The 24,148-nt window shown below is 42.0% G+C and overlaps 1 protein-coding gene across 1 annotated transcript; it reads left to right on the forward strand.

Moving 5' to 3' along the window:
- LOC103697957 (putative metal-nicotianamine transporter YSL12) lies at positions 1-24,148 on the forward strand. Its single transcript, XM_088724287.2, has 6 exons — positions 1-595; positions 21,644-21,807; positions 21,984-22,081; positions 22,178-22,312; positions 22,511-22,700; positions 22,818-24,148. The coding sequence occupies exons 1-6, from the start codon at positions 85-87 to the stop codon at positions 23,895-23,897; spliced, it is 2,178 nt and encodes a 725-aa protein (XP_088580413.1). The 5' UTR covers positions 1-84; the 3' UTR covers positions 23,898-24,148.

The raw sequence follows: 24,148 nt of genomic DNA on the forward strand, positions 1-24,148 counted from the left end.
AGCACCAAGAGAGACCAAGCAAGCTTATCCATCTCAAGTTCTTTCCTTCACCCTCGGGACACTCCCTCTCCAGCTCAGTCCCAAATGGGCACCGAAGAAAACGGTGATGACAGGCAAGGGACCTGGGTTACGGATCAGGAGGCAGACATGGTAGTGGAGGAGGAGGAGGAGAAGGAGAAGGATGAGATGGAGGTGGAGATGAGCCAGATGAGCCGTCTCCACCACCGCAGGAGGACCAACACGAAGGAAACCGAGGAAGGGAAAGAGGGAGAAAGATCGGAGGACAGAGTGATGTCGGTCGAGGGGGCCTTCGAGGGGAGGCGGGTGCCGACATGGAGGGAGCAGCTGACGTTGCGGGCTCTGGTGGTGTCCTTCTTCCTCTCGGTGATGTTCAGCATCATCGTGATGAAGCTCAACCTCACCACCGGCATCACCCCCTCCCTCAACAGCGCTGCCGGCCTCCTCGGCTTCTTCTTCGTCAAAACCTGGACCAAAGCCCTTGAGAAAACAGGCCTCCTCCGACTGCCCTTTACCCGCCAGGAGAACACCGTCATCCAGACCTGCTGCGTCGCTGCCTACGACATCGCCTACAGCGGTAATTAACTAATTTGTTGCTCTCAGTCCTCTCTCTCTTCTCCTTTTTGTTCCTCCTCTTTTTTTTTTCTTTCTTGTTTTTTTTTTTTCCTGATACAACCGCAATTCACACTGATCGTACATGAGTACAACCAATAAAGTCGAAAAAAAAAAATTGACAGAGAGGAATATACTTGTGACTCTCCCAGAAGATCTCTTCCGAATGATGTGCAACATAGAAGGCGACCCAGTCAGAAGCACTATTTACCTACCGATAAACATAACTAGCCCAAAAAGAGCCAAGCTCTCTCGCAAGCCTGCGTATGTCCCGAAGCAGTGGGTGCCGGTCACTGTTGCCGTGCTGGCCTTGAATCTATTTAATCACCATAGCCGAGTTTTCTTCAAGGTGGATGTTATCCGCACCCAGAACCAACCTCGCATAGGTGATGCCCTCCCAGCCGCTCTCAGCTCTGCTCCAATGTCAGTCTCGTCGAAGATTCATTGACCTCCGGCTGCAACAAGTCTGGAGTCATGATCTCTGATTACAAAGCCCACTCCTCCTGTTCCTCCATTCTCAGAAATACTGTCATCAAAGTTAACCTTAAGTGAGCTAAGAGGTGGGGGGTCACAAGAGACAAAAGCAATCTTAGTTGCTGCACAAGCTGAGTGAGAGTCCCAGATATCCCTAGCCAACCTAGATAAAACCACCGCAATCGTACTAATAATCTTCACAGCCTGAAGTAGTGCTCTGTCCACCACTGTCCTCGAGTGCACCCTTCTATCCTCGAAGATTCAGGCATTCTTATCCAACCATATATAATAGGCCATGTGAGCACTTCTGATGCCCCACTCCATAGTGTTGGGCCTCTGCTGGGACTCCTTCAGATGGCCTATGAAGTCCCCAGTTGAGGTCGTTACCTGCACTGTGCTAGGTGAAGCCATGACGCACCTCCAAATCTGAGCCGCCTATGGGCAACCAAAGAGAACATGATTGATGGACTTCTTCACATCAGGGCACACCTCGCACACTGAAGTGAGTCTCACTCCCCTCTTAGCCAGCACCCCTTTGGTTGGCAGACTCCCCATGCATAGTGTAAGCGACACACTGGTAGATGTGCAACTTCCAAATCTAATCTCCATCAATCCAACGGGTCATCCCCCCTCTACCCAGTCTTGTAGGACGTCTCGAGCACTAACCTTCAATCTCCTAGCGTTCTCCATACCCTCCTATCTATAGTCTCCCTTGTGGGTATCGGTAGTCCCAAAACTCTCTCAACCAGTTACTCCCCGAAGGCATGCCGAACAAGGCCCTCATTCCATCTTCTCTTCCTTAGGACGATTAGATCATAGACTCTGCAACCAGCCAAGCACCCCGAGTCAAACATGGTAGGCCACTAGATGAGTGGCAGCTCAGTCAGCCATCTGTCCTTTAGGACATCAATAGCCCGTCCGTCTCTAATCACCCATCTGATCGAAGGGAGTATCATTGGGGCGCGGGCACAAATCTTCCTCCAAATGAAAGAACTGTGACACCTAGTGCAAAAATCAGGCCCAAGGACCGGATCTTCGTACTTGGCCCTCATCACCGTACACCAAGGACTCTCAAGCTCTAGGAGATACCTGACTGCATGCTTGGTTGCTAGAATCTCTCACCTCACTGTTAAGGAGTGAACGCCCAGCCCTCCAGTACTAGTAGGCTGACAGATCACATCACATGCTAGCAAGTGAGTGCTGCTCCTTCCCTCTCGTTTGCCCCAAATAAAACTCATGAACAACTACTCCAATGTCCTCAGCGATGCCGGGGGCACAATGGTGTTGGACAGCAGAGAAACTTAGATCAAGCTGAGAACTGACCGAACAAGAGTGATTCTACCCATCATAGATAGAGCGCTCGTCTGCCATCTCTCCAGTTTGTGCCAGATATCCAGCTCGGTGATTGAGCATTCCTCTCTGCGAAAGCGACGACCAATACTGGAAACCCCTAAATATATCATGGTGCCCCACTGCTTACCCACTCCTAAGATCTCCATAATGGTTGCCTTCAACCATGGCTTGATCCTCTGACTGAAGCACATAGCTGGCTTGGCCCGATTAACCTGTTGCCAAGAAGCCCCACAGTACTCCCCTAAAAAACTTTGAAATGCCTATGCTAACTATCTCGTTGCCCGAGCCAAAAGCATGTAGTCATCAGCAGACAATAGATGCGAGATCTGGATAGAGCCCGCCATCGGCCTATAGGTGATGGGGACATCAGAGCCTTTCATTCAGATGATCCTGAGCCTCCGGATTGAGTCAGACTCGGATTGGAATCATTTGAGTCCGAGTCATTTTCTTTTATTGCATTATTTACTTTTGAGTCATTTTCTTTTATTGCATTATTTACTTTTATCTTAGTCAAGTTAATTTGGTTCGTTGTTTTATTATTCGACTGATCGATTGGGTTATGTAATTGGGTCAATGTGTCAGGTCTATATAAAGACCACCCCTCTAATGTATGAGGCAATTGATGATTGAATGAAAAAATCCTAGCCTCCTTCTTGTTCTTCTTGTTCTTCTTCCTCCTCCTTCCCTTCTTTTCTTCCTGCGTCTCTATAACCTCTTCTTCCTTCTCCCTTCCTTGTTCTCCTCCTTCTCCTCTTTCCCTGCAATTGTGCTGCATCAACTTGGTATCAGAGCAGGCTGGCTTTGCCCCTGCTGCTAAAGCCTCGATCCAGTTTTTGTTATTCTCTCTCTCTCTCTCTCGATCTCTCTCGATTTCACCAACCCCTCTCACGTTCGGTCTCAGTTCTCATCAGAGGCAAAAAGGGGAAAACCCCTTTTGTCGGGCCGGCCGCCAAGCCCGCGGCCACCACGTCCCCCCCTCGCCGCCGGCTACACCGCACGCCACCGCCGCCTCCACCTCGCAGCGCCGTCTCGCCGTGGGCCCGCCAACAGAAGACGCCGCGACCCCACGAGAGCCATCGGCCGCGCCTCTGTGACCACCGCCCGTGGCCGGACCCGAAGAAGCAACGCCGCCGTTCCTTTCCATCGCCACAACCTGTCGCCTTAGGTCCTCCGTTGCTGCGCCCACCACCGCCATTAGCCACCTGCGTCGGATCCGCAGAGGGGCCGCTACCGGAAGCCGCTACCGGAGCCATGACCGCCTTGCTGTCGGCTCGCCACCGGACGCCGCCGTTTGCCGGAGTCTCCCATCGCCAGTACAGCCGCCGCGACCTCCGCCCCTGCCCGCAGCCACCACCGCGGAGATTGGTATTGTCCGATTTCTGTTTACCTAAAAATATGCTAAACAGATCGTTGTTAGAACTGACAAACAAAGTTTAATTTAATTATACTCTTACCTTTTCTACTCGAAGAATAGTGGTCGTAAGAGGTCGATCCACAGGGAGGCGATTGGAGTTGCATAAAAATTAAAACGTTCACTCGGATTCGAAATCGATTTTTGAACGATAGAAGAAAAACATTACTTTGAGGATGTTAAATGATTCTCTGGTTTACCAGAGAATATTTTTTATTTAAAATTAACAAAAAGCAGGTAAAGCACATTTATATATTTAACTAATCAAAGAAGAGCTTTGGAATAAATTAAAATGGATGAAAACAGTGCTAAGAAGATCAAAGCCTAGAACATAAATTGTATAAAAAAAATTTAATGTATTGCATAAAAAGAAAAATTACAGAATCTACAGAACAGAATAAAAGAAGAAAAATTGCAGCATAAAAAAAAACTGAAAAGTAAAAACTCTCCACCAAAATAAAACTCTTTAAAATTAAAACTTAACACAAAACTTCTTAACATAAGACTTTCAATTAAAACTCAACAAAAAAAACACAATGCTCTGTTTTCAAACTTCGTTGAAAACAGAGCAAGGCATTCTCTCCCAAATTCCCTCTCTTTTTTTTTTTTTTCTTTTTCAAAACATAGCTTTCTTCTCCCCTCTCGGTAGAACTCCCAAAACAAATAAAATACTCTTTTTTTTTCTTTCTTCTCTTCAAACAGAGCTCTCCCCTGTTTCTTTTGAACAGAGTTTTCTTCTTCCTCCAACCGAGCCGAGAACCTCTCCTCCCTCCTCTCTATTTCTTGGCCTCCACCTAGCCAAGAACTCTTCCTCCCTCATAGCCGAGCACCTCCCCCCCTCTTATAGTCGTGGGGTGCTGAAATTTGGGGAGGAATCACGGGCAGCCGATTGCAGATGCTTGGGGTGAGATGCGGAAGAGGGAACGTCCGGGGTGCGTGATCGATGGGAGGAAGGCGTGTCATCCGGGATGCTGAAACGGAGGAGGAAATGGTGGGCGGATCGCTCCGGACGACTTCCTTCTTTGGACCACGGACGCGGGATCGCTGGACGCCTGATACGGAAGGCATGGATGGCTGGAACTCTGCTGATGGCGGAATACCCGGGGAAGAGCTGGGACGGAACTGGCAGCGATGCGGACGAATATGGAAGGCTGGTACGCACGCGATACAGCTCCGAGATGGCTGGGCTGCGTTCGAAACGGGCGCCTGAGATCGAAGGAAATCTGGGACGCTGCATCGATCACGTTGATGGCGTGGAGGATTGGAAAACTGGCTGGATGGCTATGAGGCGCGGTGGGGACGCGCTGAAGACGCGGATGGCCTAGCACGGAAGCTGGCATGCGGCTGGCACGATCAAGTTGGTGCTGAGACGGGATGAAGGGATCCGTTGTGTTGGAAAAACTCCTCACGGATGGCTTGGATGTTGCATCTGGAAGCCACATGCATGGAACGAGCGCGTGGATGGAAGGTGATTCTGGAAAGCTGGCTGCATCGCGGGCTAAGCTCCATCACGTGAAGATGCTGGCTTGACTTGAGCTCGGGCTGTCGGGCATTGGGCTCAAACCCAATGTTAATTGATTTCTTGGATTACTTGCACTCAAACACAAATACAACGTTAATTAGTTAATTTTATTATTAATGATTAGCTATAATACTAATTAAGATGGTATGACGATTGCACTTTTGTGCTCTCATCACAACCCAACAAGACTAGTGATGTGCATATGCATGGCATATGCACATCACTAGTCTTTTTAAAAAAGAAAAACAATAACAACTATTCATGCCAATCTAAAATGTCATCGATCTATCATTTCAGCTACACACTATCGAAATTCTAGTTTTAACAATATGGCTTAGTTATGATTTATTCTTTTAATGGAGTCTTGAAGGAGTCATAGTGGACGTTATATAAGGAGTTGGATTTATGTTTTGTTTTTAATGCAAAATATAAGGCTTGTGTAATTTTTTTCTTGGATAATGAATGGTAGAAAATTTTTATAAATTCAAATTTGCCACAAAAAAACAAAACTTGTCGACAAATTATGATTGTGGTCCATAAATGGTATTAGCGCATTACATTCAGACTTCAAACCAACAATAAGGAACCAAGGACCACGAAAAGGAACCAAAGGTGGCAACTTTTCCACTATCCTTTTATGGGCATTGTTAGCATTTAGACATATGCATAGAATTTTTTCTCTCTACTTTGTTATAAAATCATGTCAAGTGATATGTGTACCTGACACCATGAGTGGATGGATATTTTAACTCAGGCTGGTCAATTTTTGTCAGGTCAGCTATGGACCCATCCGTTAAGGTCCAATTAGGTCAAGTTTGGCTAGGTCCCACCTCACCTTAGTCATGAAGGGTTAAAAAAATCAAGTAGGGTGTTAGCCATCACCTAGCAACAGGTCAAAGTCAGATATAAACTAAGAAACTTGCACGCCTTCAGCTTGTTCTAATTGGATGGAAAAGGAAGCAATTCCTTCTTCACTTAACTTGGACCTACCACTGAAAATAATAATAAAACAATAAAAATCGAAAGTAGAGTTTTAAACCCATTTTGCTTTCATTAATTTCCCATAAATTGTTACACATTTTCTTTGTTTATACTATTGAGGGTTGAGTCCAAATTTAGGTTGACTTTCTATTCATATTCAGGGTGCAACCTTAGTTTGGCTCAATCGAAACCGCTTACCCAACCCGATCATTAGGTAGGATTAGATTGAGGTTTTATAAGTTTGGGTTGGGCTTGGGCTCAAAAAACTTGACCAGTTTCTAGGTTGGGTTGAATTAGAATTGAGCTTCAGCCCAACCCAAACCTGACTCTAACCCAAGGTGGACCCAACCTGACCCAACCCAATATATAAATTAATAAATAATTCATGTATGTGTTTCAAATTCATATTTATATTTCATATAGGTTAATTGTATATATTTTTTATATTATTATATCCCTAGTCTTATTAAATTGGGTATAAGTGTGTCATTAAAATTGATGAACTATTGAAGCCTCAATCAACAACTAGTAATCCAACAAAAACGACCAAACATTTTCTCTTAAATTTTTATTCATTTTGATAACCCAATTGATGTGGCCCAACCCAATCAAACCCGAATAATCCAACTAAATCTGAATTTAGCTCAAGATGGGGTTGGGGCGAGAGAGGCTGTGTTAGAGAAATTCTAACCTTGAGACTTAGTTGGGTTGGGTTGGGCTAGGGTTGGAAAATATAAAATTCAAACAGAAAATGGGAAAATTCTTGCTCTGTTTAGATTTGAAGTACCTATGAATCAATCCTTCTCTTTGCTAACCGTTCGTCATTACTAGACATCAAAGATGGATTTGCAAAAGGAGCACTAGGTGTTGGAGCTAAACATACCGGTTGAATCGTAAACTCTAAGTTGTACATTCTTTTCCTCTAATTGACTGAGACGACTTCTCATATCATCATCCACTGAGGTAGGAGCTATCCTCTTTTTCGTATTTTGATGTACTCCAAACACTAAAAGCTTTTCTCTTGCCTAATTGTACTCTTTATGGGTTTGGACTATAAACTAGGGCTTCACAAAAATTGGACCCTAGAGCCGATACCAACTTAATCCAATTCGAGAGAAGTGGAAGCAATTATTAAAGAGAATAACGAGAAATAAGAGAATTATTAAAATAAGGTTCTAAGTCTTCTTTTCTTTTATTGATTAAATAAATAAAATAGATTATAATTCCTCTATTTATACTAGTAAGGTCCAAGTCCTAAAGTTCGAGATGGATTCCTTTTCTAATTAGAAATTGGCTTCAACTTTTCCTAAATAGCCATGACAAAAAAAAAGTAATAAAAAAGAATAAAGTCTTCATGGAGCTGGATCTAGACTTCTACATAAACTTTTCCTTATGTTGCATCATCTAAGTTCTCCTTTCACGGTCAAAGTCTTACCTTAAAAGGAAATTTTAATTTGATCCGCCTATTTTTAGGCCCCAAATGTCATTGTAGGCTCATGTTCACTACATGCAACAAAACCCTTAGGGGTAGATATAATCTCATTGTAGTTGTGAGAGCTCCATTTTGGCACCTAGTATGCTGAAAACAAATGTTGTATGAGAAAATTATCTCTGGAGGATGCGGTTTGCAATTGAGTGCTAGATATCACGGATCTTGCTGCAAAATCCTACCGGACTTACCTGGAATGGTCAAAGTGATCCACAACAATTCCAGGATGGTCATAGCTCCATCTATGACTGACTCTACATATGCAAACCACTTAATGCCATTCAATCCATTAGGACTCGAATCCATACCTTCTCACAAACTAGCGGAACTTCAAATCATTTGGGAATGTTCTGATGCACTATGTTTATGTACTTCTCGATTATCTTGGAACCCTCTCCATTCAAATTTCTAAAGGATAATAATAAACCTTTATAACAATCAAAATATTTATAGACACATAGAGATATGAATGCCATATCTATTTATAGAAATCAATATTAAAGACATAAAATCATTTATAGAATTTTTAAAAGAAAATTAATGAAGAGGTTACTATGAAAGGAAAAACTTGCTTTTGCCCGGGTCCATTAGTCTTGTTAGTTAGCTGAGAAAGCTTTGGCCAATTCAACTTGGTTTTAATTGAACGGTTTGGATCTTTGAAAAATCTTCTCTATTAATTATTTCAAGCATCAACACTTGATGAGATTCATCCTCTATTTTACTATTTATTGTTAAAATCTGCCATATTGGTGATGAATGTTCTAATTGTGGAAGCCAAAATTAAATTTTGTTAATATTTGTGCAGCCTCTAATTGAACTAAAGAGGATCTATTGTAATCCTATTATTCTAAATAGTGAAAGTTTTTGGCTGAACTAAGTCTCGTAGTTTTTTTCTTCACATCGAAGGATTTTCTACGTTAAAAATTATGTTGCCTCTTATGTGTGGATTGCTTGATTATTTTTGCTTGTTAATTGCTTGAGTAGATTGTAGAGATTATTGTTGCCTGGTAAGTGATATCCCATTTAATTACACAAAGAGGATAAAGAAGTTTGCGATATCATTATTTCTTGATTGTTTTTTTCCAACAAAGTGATATCAGAGCAGGTTGCTAGTGACTGAATTTTTCTTATGTCGATTAAATGGAAGAGCATTCTGGTGGCAGCATGGTTAAACTCACATGTTTCAATTATTCAATTTGGAAGCTCCGAATGGAAGATTTACTATTTTGCAAAGATTTGCATGATCCTATTGAACGAGATAGTGCCAAACCAAATAACGAAGCTCAGCAAGGAGAAAATGAGTAGGAAGACGGTTGGTTTAATCAGGTAGTGGATAAATGATAGTATTTTTCATCATGTTGCTATGGAGACTAATTGTGAGATACGAGGCTGAAGTCGGTAGCCCCAGCCGACTTCAGCCCCATTCCTATTTTGGAAGGAGTCGGAACAGAGGATCGTGATTGCGATCCTCTCCGGCTCCTCCGGGGGCAATGGGGGCGAAGGCACTGCAAGCATCCTGCGGCACCCCCTCCAGCCAATCCGCGGCCAATCCATGGTCGTGGATTTCGCTCGACTGACGCGATTCCTGCGGTGGAGAGCCGTTACAATGGGGTAATAAAAACCCCCATTTCCTCCTCTTGAGATCACCAACCGAGCCTTCTTCTTCTCCTCCTTCCTTTCATCCTCCTCCTTCCTTACCTCCGGCCACTGCCTTGAGATTCAACAAGCGCACTTTTCCTTCTCCCTCTCTGTTTCTTTTGAGCCCTATTCTGAGATTTGTTTCACCGTCGGAAGCACCGGCCACTCCGCCGCCTCCGTCGATTGCCGGTAAGCCCTCTTTTTGCCCTCTATTTCATGCCAAATAGCTTGAATCCTCCCTTTGTTTTGGCCCCAAACCGAGACCATGCTCAGTTGTTATCTACCTCCGTCGCCGCGGCGGCCGTCGATCGCCACTGCGGCCAACTGGTCGTCGACCGGGCGACGGCCCCTGGCCGCCTAGGTCGGTCATCTAGCTAGCCCTTCCCTCCTCCCGGCTCCCTTCTTCCCCTACCCATAGGAGTTTGGGGAAGAAGGCCCATCGTGGGCCGAACTGGGCCAAGCTTGGTTGAAGATCCCACGAAGAGTATTTTTCCTCTTTCGTTCTTTAGTGGAAGCATGCAAAATGGTTTATTTGAAAGCCCTCTTTTAGCCACATGACACGAGAATTTCTGCGAAGATTGATTGCCCATCGTGGGCTGAACTGGGCCAAGCTTGGGCCCAGTTCACTGTGGGCCCAACTTGGGACCAATTCAATCATGTTGGGCCCAGATAGGTTGTACCCTTTTTGTGGGCTCAACTTGGGCCCAGTTCAGATCCAAAACCCGAAACCCGAAATTTGAACTCGTTTGGCCAATAAAATGAAATTTTGCAGTTAAGCCCTTGACAATATATTATTTCACAAAAAGGGTTCTCTGTAATTTATGTTTGATCCCTATAAGAAAGGTTTATTACATAAAGGTCCTCAAATATATTTGTTTGGTTCCTTTACTCAAGTTTTATCATAGAACAGTACTCTATAATTAGGTATTAGTCCCTGCAATGAATTTTATTGCATAAATGAATTTTAGTTGGCCAAGCTTTTTGTGGGTCGGGTCTATACGGGCCCATTGGGCCGTATCCGATGTGTGCCCTATCAAGCCATGCCCATTATGGGCCAACTCTGGGCCCTATCGGGCCATGTCCAATAGTATTATTTTGATTTTGCTTAGCTCTGAAATTAACAAAGGAATTAATTAAATTTAAACAGGTGAACCTGATCTGCCTCCCTAAAGTAAGAGTTAAGCGAGAAGAAATAAGTAACTTAATACTTCAAAGTTTATTTTCCAAAGTGTTTGGCAAAGTAATTATTAGATGATTTAATTTTGAAATATGTTTTGTACTTAGTGAAATGAGTCAGGCATGAAAAATTTCATTTGAAAATTTTGTTATATGCTTTGAAATTTGTAAAATATGACTGGACAATTTATGAAATCTATTTTTATATGTATATATCCTCAGCATGGCTATGATCTATTTTGACCCCGCCAATGGAGATTATCCGTTGGCCCTGTCGATTTAGTGAGGAACCGGTTTCGACACCGCGCCACCAGTGATTAGAATAGTGGATTTGGACATCGGTTGCCATTGGTGGGTAAATATAGTGGATTTGGCACTTTTGTGCAACACCGGCTGCCATCGGTGGATAAATATAGTGGATTTGGCACTTTTGTGCAACACCGGCTACCATCAGTAAATAAAAGTAGTGGATTTGGCACCTTGTGCAACCCACGTCACTGGGTTACGTGGCCTTAGCCGATTTATGTTGAGATTTTAGTATCAGAGTTTTTATGAAAATACTTAATAAATTTTAAAAGAAAATATGCTTATTTGTGATTTAATTCCCAGTCATTATTTTGTGTTTTGATTTATCATTTGATATGCTCCGACCCCACTCTGGGGTATTTTGTTGCTCACTAGGGTAGTGTAGTTCATTATCTTATTTTCTCTGTTTTTCAGATCCAGAGGTCTGATCACACAAGATTGGGGAGTGCTTTAGATTTTTGATGATTCCTTCAGTTATTAGCATTTTAGCTAGATTAGCTTGGACATTTGAATTATGTTGCCATGTGCTATTTTGAAATTTTGTAAGACTGCTTTTGAACAACTTAATTATTTATGTCAATTTTAAGCATTTGTAATTGCTTCGATATGTTCCGGTGCCTTGCACGCCTGTGCGGCCCGCCGTACGGGCGTGCAGCGTCTGCCGCGCTCCAGGCTTGGGGTGTGACAGATTTGGTGATATCAGAGCTAGGTTAAGATCGCTAGGGATCATAATTAAAATATTTACATTTGAGCCTAAGTTTTAGGATCCTAGAATTCGTTGAAAAGGTCGAGAGATGGGTAGAAACTAGACAGGGGGATAATATTACTTTGTTTTGCTAATTATTTCGTATTATTCTGTTTGACATTGTCTATTTATTGAATCAGAATACTGCCTCGCCGTGTCCGTAGTCTGAATTAGATGGTTGGGGGCTCTCAGGGTACAGTCCCCACTAACCAAGTGGCCGAAGCATCTCAAAGCTCGAGGCCCCAGAATGAGGCCTCTGGAAGTCACCCAGAAAGAGGGGTTGGTCAACCAACAATAACTCCAGAAATTATCGTCGGAAATCAAACTCGGGTGCTCGAACTGATTGAGGAGGTTGTTGGGTTAGTATGCCAACAGAGGCAACAACCTCAGCAACCAGTCCAGCGGGATGTTGCTCCTCCTGAGCAAAGAAGGAGTGTAGCGGAATTCAAGAAAATGGCTCCTTCGACTTTTAAAGGCACCACTAGTCCTCAGGAGGCTAAAGCTTGGATCGATGAAATGGAGAAAGTCTTCAGGGCAATGGAGTACACTGATGAAGAGAAGGTCAGATTTGCCATCTATATGCTCCAGGACCAAGCTCATCATTGGTGGATGTCTGTGGAGCGCACATTGGCACATGAGCATGAGCCAACTACCTGGCAGAGGTTTCGTACAACATTCTACTCCAAGTATTTCCCTTCAAGTCGCCTTAGGGAGCTAGAGATGGAATTTCTAAATCTATCTCAAGGAACTATGAGCGTGGATGAGTATGAGGCAGAGTTTGACAGGCTATTTCGGTTTGTTCCCACCCTCGTCATGGATGCAGAATCCCAGATGAGGAGATTTGAAGAAGGATTGAAGCCTCACTTACATCGGGGTTTGGCCGCAGTGCACTCAACAAACTATGATGACTTGGTAGACAGGGCCAAGAATATAGGAATTGTCTGGAAGAAAACACAAGATACAAAAGATAGAATACAAAAAAAGAGGAGCAGAGATGATACTCATAGTGGACAGAATTCTAGCATGACAGTGAAATCTCGTAATAGATCTTGGCAATCAGAAAAGCAGGGATCTTATGGAGAGACTATTCAACAAGATGAGTCTAAATGTGAAGCAAGTGGAGGTGCTCATAAGACAGAACTCTGTAGACGGTTATCTGGCGCCTATTTCAGATGTGGCCAATAGGGTCATAAGATAGCAGAGTGCCCTCGCAATCGGCAAGTATGACAATCAGTTCAGAGGCCCCAAGCTACAGGGACCCAACAAGTACAAGCTTCTCTTGCTTCGGTTCAGTCAGCTCAGCCTTCTTCTCCTAAGCAGCAGACAGGGGGAAGACCGCACACATAGGGTCGTATTTACGCACTGACTCAGCAAGATGCTCAGGCATCCAACACTGTGGTGTCAGGTATACTACCGATTGCTTCTGCTTATGCTCATCTATTATTTGATTTTGGTGCTACACATTTCCTGTGTCATCGACATTTGTGCAAAAACATGACCTACCTTGTGTGCCGTTAGAGTATGATTTGCATGTTAGCACCCCTGCCGGAAGTGGGATAATTGGTAATCAGGTCTGCAAGACTTGTCCAGTTCAGATTGTAGGTAGAGACTTGCCTACTGATTTGATAGTTATAGATATGCATAACTTTGACATAATTCTTGAAATGGACTGGTTAGCGTCACATTTTGCTACCATTAACCACCATAAAAAAAGGAGGTAAACTTCCAAATCTTAGGGGACACTGAATTCAGCTTCATGGGTAGTGGTGCTTCTACTTCTCCTTGAGTTGTCTTTGCTATGCAAACTAAGCGGCTACTCAGAAAGGAGAGTATGGCGTATATTGCCACAATAGTAGACACCAGAACTTTTTGCAAGCTAAGGTATGTTGAATTTCGAGAACGAAATATTCTTAAGAGGGAGAGAATGTGAGATACGAGGCTGAAGTCGGTAGCCCCAGCCGACTTCAGCCCCATTCCTATTTTAGAAGGAGTCGGAACAGAGGATCGTGATCGCGATCTTCTCCGGCTCCTCCGGGGGCAACTGGGGCGAAGGCGCCGTGGGCATCCCGCGGCACCCCCTCCAGCCAATCCGCGGCCGTGGATTTCGCTCGACCACCGCGATTTCTCCGGTGGAGAGCCATTATAATGGGGTGATAAAAACCCCCATTTCCTCCTCCTGAGATCACCAACTGAGCCTTCTTCTCCTCCTCCTTCCTTTCATCCTCCTCCTTCCTTACCTCTGGCCACCGCCTTGAGATTCGACAAGCTCTCTTTTCCTTCTCCCTCTCTGTTTCTTTCGAGCCCTATTCTGAGATTTGTTTCGCCGTCGGAAGCACCGGCCACTCCGCCGCCTCCGTCGATCACCGATAAGCCCTCTTTTTGCCCTTTATTTCATGCCAAATAGCTTGAATCCTCCCTTTGTTTTGGCCCCAAATCGAGACCATGCCCGGTTGTTATCTGCCCCCGTCGCCGCGACGGCCACCAATCGCCACTGCGGCCGGCTGGTCGTCGACCGGGGCGACGGCCCCAGGCCGCCTAGGTCGGTCACCCAGCTGGCCCTTCCCTCCTCCTGGCTCCCTTCTTCCCCTGCCCATGAGAGTTTGGGGAAGAAGGCCCATCGTGGGCCAAGCTTGGGCCCAGTTCACTATGGGCACAACTTGGGCCCAATTCAATCGTGTTGGGCCCAGATTGGTTGTATCCTTTTTGTGGGCCCAATCTAGGCCCAATTCAGACCCAAAACTCGAAACTCGAAATCAGAAGTCGTTTGGCCAATAAAATAGAATTTTGCAGTTAAGCCCTTGACAATATATTATTTTACAAAAAGGATCTTCTGTAATTTATGTTTGATCCCTATAAGAAAGGTTTATTACATAAAAGTCCTCAAATATTTGTTTGGTCCCTTTACTCAAGTTTTATCATGGAACAATACTCTGTAATTAGGTATTAGTCCCTGCAATAAATTTTATTGCATAAATGATCCATTTAGAGGCCAACTTTGGGGGCCTTATTGGGTCGGGTCTATGCGGGCCCATTGGGCCGTGTCCGATGTGTGCCCTATCGGGCCATGCTCATTATGGGCCAACTCTGGGCCCTGTCGGACCGTGTCCAATAGTATTATTTTTGGTTTTGCTTAGCTCTGAAATTAACAAAGAAATTAATTAAATTTAAATAGGTGAACCTGATCCGCGTTCCTAAAGTAGGAGTTAAGCGAGAAGAGGTAAATAACTTAATACTTCAAAGTATATTTTTCAAAGTGTTTGGCAAAGTAATTATTAGATGATTTAATTTTGAAATATGTTTTGTACTTAGTGAAATGGGTCAAGCATGTTAAATTTCATTTCAAAATTTTGTTATATGCTTTGAAATTCGTAAAATATGACTAGGAAATTTATGAAATCTATTTTTATATGTATATATCCTCAGCATGGCTATGATTTATTCTGGCTCCGCCAATGGGGATTATTTGTTGGCCCTGTCGACTTGTATCTGTGATGAACCGGTTTCGACACCGCGCCATCGGTAATTAGAATAGTAGATTTGGACACTGGCTGCCATCGGTGGATAAATATAGTGGATTTGGCACTTTTGTGCAACATCGGCTGCCATCGGTGGATAAATATAGTGGATTTGGCACTTTTGTGCAACACCAACTGCCATCGGTGGATAAAAATAGTGGATTTGACACCTTGTGCAACCCACGGCACTAGGTTGCGTGGCCTTAGCCGATTTATGTTGAGATTTTAGTATTAGAGTTTTTATGAAAATACTTAATAAATTTTAACAAAAATATGCTTATTTGTGATTTAATTCCTAGTCATTATTTTGTATTTTGATTTATCATGTGATATGCTCCAACCCCACTATGGGGTATTTTGTTGCTTACTGGGCTAGTGTAGCTCATTATCTTATTTTCTCTATTTTTCAGATTTAGAGGCTTGATCGCACAAAATTGGGGAATGCGTTAGATTTTCGATGATTCCTTTAGTTATTAGCATTTTAGCAAGATTAGTTTGGACATTTGAGTTGCCATATGCTATTTTAAAATTTTGTAAGACAGCTTTTGAACAACTTAAGGAGAGAAGGCTGCTTTCTTGATTAGAAAGCTTGTGAATGTGAAATATAAGGAGAGAAGTTCAGTGGTCGAGCATTTGACTAGATTTTAGAATGTGGTAAATCAGCTAAATACTATGAAAACGATGTTAGATGATGAGTTGCAAGCATTGTTGTTGCTTAGCTTCTTGGCTAATAGTTGAAAAACTCTAGTTGTATCACTTAGTAACTCAACTTCTAGTAGTATAGTAACATTGATGATAACATGCTTAATGAGGAGACCAGAAGAAGAGAACATGGTATGACTACACAGTCAAAGGCATTGGTTACAAAAAGGCGGACGAGAAGTGAAACTAGAATCTTGCAAAATTCTAACAATCATGATAAGTCAAGAAAAATGTCCAAATTCAGAAAAGAGATCAAATATTTTTATTGTGGTAAGCTAGGGCATATGAAAAGTGAGTGCAAAAAATTTAAAAAGGAGCAATCAAGAGGAAGAGGTGAAGAAAAGAAGGAAAAAAAAGGTACAACATCACTTGCATCTAATGGTGATGTCGGTATTATTTGTGATGATGCTTGCGTAAATCTTACATGCCAGGATTGTACCTGGGTTGTTGACTCAGATATCTTTTTTTATGTTATTCATCGACGGAACTTCTTCACATCCTACACTAGTAGGATTTTGGCTGTGCGAGGATGAAAAATGATGGAGTAACTAAGATTGTGAGCACGAAAGACGTTTGCTTGGAAACCAGCATTGAGTGTCAACTATTGCTGAAAAATATGATACATATTTCAGATATCCGCCTCCACTTGATCTCTACTAGAGTACTTGATGATGAAGGTTACCACAACCACTACGGTGAGAGAAAATGAAAGCTTACCAAAGGTTCTCTAGTGGTAGCAAGAGGAAGGAAATCAAGCACACTTTGCATGATGCAAGCAAAATTATGCAAGAAGAAAGACTCCTTTATTGAATTATGGCATATGCGTCTTGGACACCTGAATGAGAAGGGACTTAACAATCTGACCAAAAAAAAACTTTTTTCTATAAAAGATATGCTCCTAAAGACTTGTACTCATTATTTAGCTGGCAAACAATATAGAGCTGCATTTCATAAATCCCCCCCATATACACCATCAAATATTCATGGAGGATGCTCTTTAATCAAATTCATGAATCACATGCAATCATATACTTGATCCTACTTTTAAAAAAATGTATCATAACGAATATATTTTCATAATTATAAATAAACAGTAATTTGAAAACTTTAAGATCAGTGCCAAGGTTACTTACAACAATTTGCTTTCCAATTTCTTACGTCCGGGTGACAAATCTTGATCACCTAAATAAATCACATAGGGGTCACATTATTCTCTATTTATTTCATAATTTTCTAATTTATCATAACATGAATTTATTTGCTTGGATCTCAAGTCCAATTTACCTAATTTAGAGCCCTTGGGCTCAATTTAGAACCAGATAGGGTTCACATAGGTCAATTGGATCTTTAATTAAAGAATTGGGCCCGGTTTCTGATTGGGTCTAGTCCCTTTCGGGCCAATTTGGCCTTAATTTAGTTGAACTGGGTTTGAATTGGGCTTGATTCATATTCAATTGGGTCTGCTGAGGCTAACTCTGCTTAATTGGGTTCGGATCCAACTCAATTGGGCTTAATTTGGTTCGGATTTAATCCAATTTACAGTTTGGGTTTGTCCAGGCTTAGCCCAATCTGATTGGGCTCGGGTTTAGTCAAATTTGGCTAAACCTTTTTTTTTTCTTTTCTTTTATTTGGGCCTAACAGGTTCGGACCCGAACTCGGATCCGACCCGTTAGGTCGGACCCGTTATGGGTCTCTCTCTTTTTTTTTCTTTTTTTTTCTTTTTTTTTCTTTTCTTTTCTTTTTCTTCTTTTCTTCTTTTTTTTTCTTCCTTCTTCATTTCCGAACCTTCTTCTCCCATTCTTTCTTCTTTCTTTTCCTTCTCTTCCTCTTCTCTTTTCCCGACTTCTCCTTCCCCCTTTCTTCTCATTTCTTCTCCCGTGGGGGAAGGAGGGTGAGCTCGGGAGGCTTGGGAGGAACGGGCAGCGGCCAATGGTGCCCGGCGGCCGGCCTGCGGCGCCCACGGCCGCACCCGTGGCCATGCCCGTGGTCGTGCTCGGGGCGCATCGGCGGCCTGCGGCCGCGTCGGCGTCCCACGGCCGGCAACCCATGGCCTGCGACCTGCGGCCGAGGCTGGCGCCCGCGGTTGCGGATCGACCACCGGTAAGTTTTGTTTTTTTGTTTTTTTTTTCTTTCTTCTCCCGCGGACGGGAGATCTGGCTCGGGGAGAGCCCGAGCCGCAGCCGGCGGCGCTCCCCGGCCGGTCACGGCACCGGCCGCCCCTTGCGGCCGCCGCGGCTGCGGCCTCCCTTGCCGCCGCACCCTCTTCCTTCCATTTTTTTTATTCGACTTAATTTCTAAACTAGATCTACAAAAATAAATTATGAAGAAGGGCTTTACCTGCTTTGAAAGGGATCGTTCATCTCTACTCCGGCGACGTATTTTAGATTTAATTCTCATTGATGTTTACACTATAGACGCTAGAACTCTTGGTGGTGCTTTATATTTTGTTACTTTTATTGATGATTATTCTAAAAAAGTATGGGCCTTTGCTTTAAAATTTAAAGACCAGGTCCTCGATGTATTCAAGTATTTTCATGCTAGTATTGAAAGAGAAATGAGAAGACAACTGCAATGTATTCGAGCAGATAATGGCGGTAAATACAGAGGTCTATTTGAAAAATATTGTTGAGATCATAGCATCAGGCTTGAAAAAATCGTTCCTAAAATTTTTCAACATAATGGAGTTGCTGAGAGAATAAACTGTACTATTTGTTAAAAAAATTAGAGTATGCTCTCTCATGCTAAATTGCCTAAATCTTTTTGGAGTGAAGCAATGAGAACTGTAGTGGATTTGATCAACCTTTCTCCTTGAGTTCCTGTTAAAGGTGATGTACTAGAAAGAGTGTGGATTGAAAAAAGATGTGTTATATGATCACTTGAGAGTGTTTGGCTATAGGGCAATTATTCACATTCCTAAAGCCGAGAGATCCAAGCTTGATGGCAAGTCTAAACATTGTATCTTCCTAGGTTATGCACATGAAGAGTTTGGTTATAGATTATGGGATCCAGTTGATAAGAAAGTTATCAGAAGCAGAGATGTTGTGTTTCTAGAAAACTAGACTATTAAAAATTTTGGAAAGGTTGAGAGTCCGAAGTCTGTCATTAGAAATTATGTTGATTTGGTCCAATGCCTCCAACCATGATGAATGATGACAATAAAAAAGATGTACAGAAAAATGATAACACAGTTGATGAGCCCGCACCTAACAATGATGCGCCGGATGAGCATATTGAGCAAGACCCTCCAAACTACCAGTTAAGCCTCAGTTGAGAAGATCTACTAGAGAGCACCAACCTTTCTAGAGATATTCTCCTTGTGAGTATGTGATGATCACTAATAGAAAAGAACCAGAATGCTGCCAAGAGGCTATAAATCATGAACAAAGGAGAGAGTGGTTAAAAACTATGCAGGAGGAGATAAAATTCTTGCATGAGAACCGCATATTTAAGTTGATGGAACTTCCTAAAAGTAAGAGATCACTCAAGAATAAGTGGGTGTTCAGGTTGAAGACCGAAGAGAAGAGCTCACAGCCAAGGTACAAGGCACGGTTGGTTGTGAAAGGTTTTGGTCAAAAAAGGATATTGTCTTTGAAAAAATTTTCACCTGTGGTCAAGATGTCTTCATGGTGGCTAAGAGAAGAAAATTTTCATGGAGGAGCCATAAGGGTTCATAGTTAAAGGAAAAGAGGATCTCCTATGCAGATTAAAGAAGAGTCTGTATGGGCTCAAGCAGGCACTGCGACAATAGTATAAAAATTTGATTCATTTATGATGGACCAAGGGTACAGTAAAACTGCTTCTGATCATTGTGTGTTTATGAAGAGATTCTCTAATAAATTTTTATTATTCTATTGCTTTATGTAGATGACATGTTGATTGTTGGCCACAATGCTAAGAAGATTGAAAGCTTGAAAAGAGAGTTAAGCAAGTTCTTTGTCATGAAGGACTTATGGCCGACTAAACAAATCCTTGGCATGAGAATTACTCCAGACAAGAAGAATGGAAAGATTTGGTTATCTCAAAAGAGATATATCGAGAAAGTGTTAGAAAGGTTCAATATAAGTAAATCCAAACCAGTTTGCTCTCCACTTGCAGGTCACTTCAAGTTAAGTTTCAAGCGGTGCCTTACAAGTTAAAAAGATAAAGAAGAAATGAAGAAGATTCCTTATGCATCCGCAGTTGGCAGTTTGATGTATGTCATGGTTTGCACAAGGTCAGATATTACTCATGCAGTTGGTGCTGTAAGTTGGTTTCTTTCTAATCTTGGCAAAAAACATTGGACAACTGTTAAATTAATTCTCAGGTATCTTAGAGGCACTTCTAGAGTCTATTTAAGTTTTGGTAATGGTAAATCTACGTTGGATGGATACACAGATGCAGATATGGCTAGTGATATAGATTCTAGAAAATCTATATCATGGTACTTGATAACTTTTCAGGAGGAGCAGTGTCATGGCAATCTAAGTTATAATAATGTGTTACTTTGTCAACTACGGAGACTGAGTATATTGCAGTTACAGAAGTTTGTAAAGAACTTTTATGGATAAAAAATTTTCTATAAGAGTTGGGCCAAGAACAAGAGAAAATATACTTTATTCTGACAGTCAAAGTGCCATCCATCTCTCCAGCTATCCAACATTTTACTCGAGATTCAAGTACATTGATATAAGATATCATTGGGTTCGGGATGCTTTGGAGATGAAGTTACTGTGTCTTGAAAAAATTCATACTGATGATAATAGGTCAGATATGATGCCTAAAATCTTGCCTATTGAAAAAATTATTGCTTGTAGAGAGAAAGCAGGCTTAGTGGAACCCCCACATGAGTCAGGAGGGGGAGGTTTGTTGGTGTGGTCCATCCTCATGTGGGACCCACCTCATTTGAATTTAAAAAAAAATAAGATAAGAAGAAAACCGCCGACCTGGGTGAGGTAATCGTAAAGAAATCGGGGAGTCTAGGGCTTTACAAAAAATGAAAAACAAAAAAAATAAAACAGAGAAGAGGAAGAGAAAGAAAAGGTGTTGCTTTGTCGGATGGTTGGATGGTTGATTTTATCCAGATTTGGCTGAAATTTCAGTATATTGTTACGGCATTGAGAGCTATAGATTGAATGGTTTGGATCTTTGAAAAACTTTCTCTATTGATTATTTTAAGCATCAATATTTGATGACATCTATCATCTATTTTGCTGTTTATTGTTAAAATCCGCCTTATTGGTGATGAATGTTCTTGTTGTATAAGCCAAAATTAAATCTTGTTGATGTTTGTATAGACTTTAATTGAACTAGAGATGATCTATTGTAATCTCTTTATTCTAAATAGAGAAAGTTTTTGGCTAGACTAGGCCCCATGATTTTTTTCTCCATATCGAAGGATTTTTCATATTAAAAATTATGTTGCCTCTTGTGTGTGGATTGCTTTATTATTTTTGCTTGTTAATTGCTTGAGTACATTGTAGAGATTATTGTTACTTGGTGAGTGATATCCCATTTAATTACGCAAAGAGGAAAAAGAAATTTGTGACATCATTATTTCTTGATTGCATTTTTCCAAGAAAAATAATGTGACATAACAAGGTATTAGATTTTTCTTCTAGAAACAAAATTTTGGGATGCTTGATTTTCATCGGTAGATTAGTCTGTAGTACTGTTTGTTCTTGTAATTTGGGTGTCAATTATACAATTCTATCCTTATGAACAGGTGGCTTTGGAAATTACCTTTTTGGTATGAGCGGAAGAATTGCCAATCAAGCATCAGAAGCGAACAATGAGCAGAACATCAAAGATCCAAAATTAGGATGGATGATTGGATTTCTCTTTGCCGTTAGTTTTCTTGGACTCTTCTCCCTTGTGCCTCTAAGAAAGGTAATTCTTCCCCAACATATATATCTAGTGTTTCAAGTGTCTCGATGGAAAACTGTCCATGCATTCAATCCATCAACTGATTGCAATTAAAACTTTGAGCTTTCGTGTCTTTATTTCACATAAGCTTCTCTTGGATGGTGATTTGGTTAATTTTTCTAATCAAAAATATGTTTCAGATCATGATCATTGACTACAAGCTGATCTACCCAAGTGGTACTGCAACTGCTTTTCTTATTAATGGCTTCCACACTCCTGAGGGTGCAAAGAAAGCAAAGTAACTCCTAAAAGATCCTATGAATCAACTACGTCTGCACCATTTTCATTTTTAATGTTTTCCCCTTGTGTTACATGAATCTGTTGTATATTTCAGGAAACAGGTAAGGGCGTTGGGCAAGTTCTTTGTCTTCAGTTTCCTTTGGGGATTCTTCCAGTGGTTCTACACTGCTGGTGACGATTGTGGATTTGCAGCCTTCCCTACACTTGGTCTTAAAGCTTATGAAAACAAGTAACATGCTTCAACTTTAATTTCATTTCATTCATTTCTTCCAGCAAAGGGGCCTTAATTTAATATGTAAGATATTTGTATATATCTTCTCATTATATAAAAGAAAGAACTTAGCTTTAAGTGATTTAGTTGTTAAAATCATCATTCTTGTATCTTGATAATCTACATGTTGCTGATAAGACATTAATATTGCCACAGGTTTTTCTTTGATTTCTCCGCAATGTATGTTGGAGTTGGAATGATCTGCCCATACATTGTGAACATATCTCTTCTACTCGGAGGCATCCTTTCATGGGGAACCATGTGGCCTCTCATAGGTAATATGAAGGGCAGTTGGTACCCTGCAGATATCCCATCAAGCAGTCTTCAGAGCTTGCAGGGCTATAGGGTGATTATCCCCTCTTTTTTCTTTCTTCTGTTGTTCTTGCTCGTGTTTCAACTAAATCTAACCAAGTTGTGATTATTACACTCAACCTTGTTATTACATTCATGTTGTCTTCTACAGGTCTTCATAGCCATTGCCATGATTCTTGGAGATGGTCTCTACAACTTCCTTAAGGTCCTATCTCGAACAATGTCCTCCATCATTTCCATAATGTGTAGCCAAGGTTCCACAAGCACGCTTCCTGTCTCGGATAATGGTCATCCTATCACCACAACTACCATCATATCCTTTGATGACCAACGCCGAATTGAAATATTTCTTAAAGATCAAATTCCAAAATCAGTCGCATATGGGGGCTATGTTGTTGTTGCCTCCATCTCCATTGCCACCCTTCCTCACATCTTCCCTCAACTGAAATGGTACTATGTGTTGGTTTCTTACATCTTTGCACCTGTATTAGCCTTCGGCAATGCCTATGGTTTTGGCCTCACTGATTGGTCTCTTGCCACCGCCTACGGGAAGCTTGCCATATTTCTTATTGGAGCTTGGGCAGGGGCCTCTCATGGTGGTGTGCTAGCGGGCCTTGCAGCTTGTGGTGTAATGATGAGCATTGTGGCCACAGCTTCAGATCTCATGCAGGACTTCAAGACGGGATACCTGACATTAGCCTCGCCGAGGTCCATGTTCGTTAGCCAAATAATTGGCACCGCAATGGGTTGTGTGATTGCTCCATGTGTTTTCTGGCTTTTCTACAAGGCTTTCAATGAACTTGGCTTGCCTAATAGTGAATATCCAGCTCCCAATGCCCTTATTTTCCGGAACATAGCAATACTCGGTGTCGATGGCTTCTCATCACTACCAAAGCACTGCCTCACTCTCTGCTGCATATTCTTTGCTGCTGCTATTCTCATTAACTTGATTAGAGATTTGTCCCCGAAGAAGGTGGCGAGGTTCATACCTCTCCCTATGGCAATGGCGATACCTTTCTATATTGGGTCATACTTTGCCATTGATATGTGTGTAGGGAGCTTGATATTGTTTGTGTGGGAAAAGATCAACAAGACCCAGGCAGATGCATTTGGTCCTGCAGTGGCCTCTGGTTTGATATGTGGTCATGGGATGTGGACTTTACCTGAATCTCTGCTATCTCTGGCTAACGTGAAGCCGCCGATATGCATGAAGTTCCTGTCAAGGGAATAGATTGACGAAGTGGATCATCTCATTGCCAAGTTATCGTAGTTTCTTCATCTTGGGGCAGACCAGAAACCAAAAATAAGGAATATATTCAGGGATCAACTAGGTAAGCAGAGATTGTAAATTTCTTTCACACAATATTCTAGGGGGAATACACCAAGCTAGAAGTTCTCGTGTCTTGGTATATCAATTGTAAATGGGTTGGCAAAGTGCAGACATTACCATAGATATGTAAATAAAGCTGAAGGTTTATGAGA

The sequence above is a fragment of the Phoenix dactylifera genome, chromosome 6 (assembly GCF_051530095.1).
Source record: "Phoenix dactylifera cultivar Ajwa chromosome 6, Ajwa_hap1_PhDact_Kaust_v1.1, whole genome shotgun sequence".
Lineage (NCBI taxonomy): Eukaryota > Viridiplantae > Streptophyta > Magnoliopsida > Arecales > Arecaceae > Phoenix > Phoenix dactylifera.

Excerpts from the sequence above, each read along its gene's own strand:
- LOC103697957 (XM_088724287.2), top strand. The coding sequence starts at position 85 with ATGGGCACCGAAGAAAACGGTGATGACAGGCAAGGGACCTGGGTTACG. Across the intron at positions 21,808-21,983 it reads CCCTTGTGCCTCTAAGAAAG|ATCATGATCATTGACTACAA; the intron begins GTAATTCTTCCC and ends AATATGTTTCAG. Across the intron at positions 22,313-22,510 it reads CTTAAAGCTTATGAAAACAA|GTTTTTCTTTGATTTCTCCG; the intron begins GTAACATGCTTC and ends ATATTGCCACAG.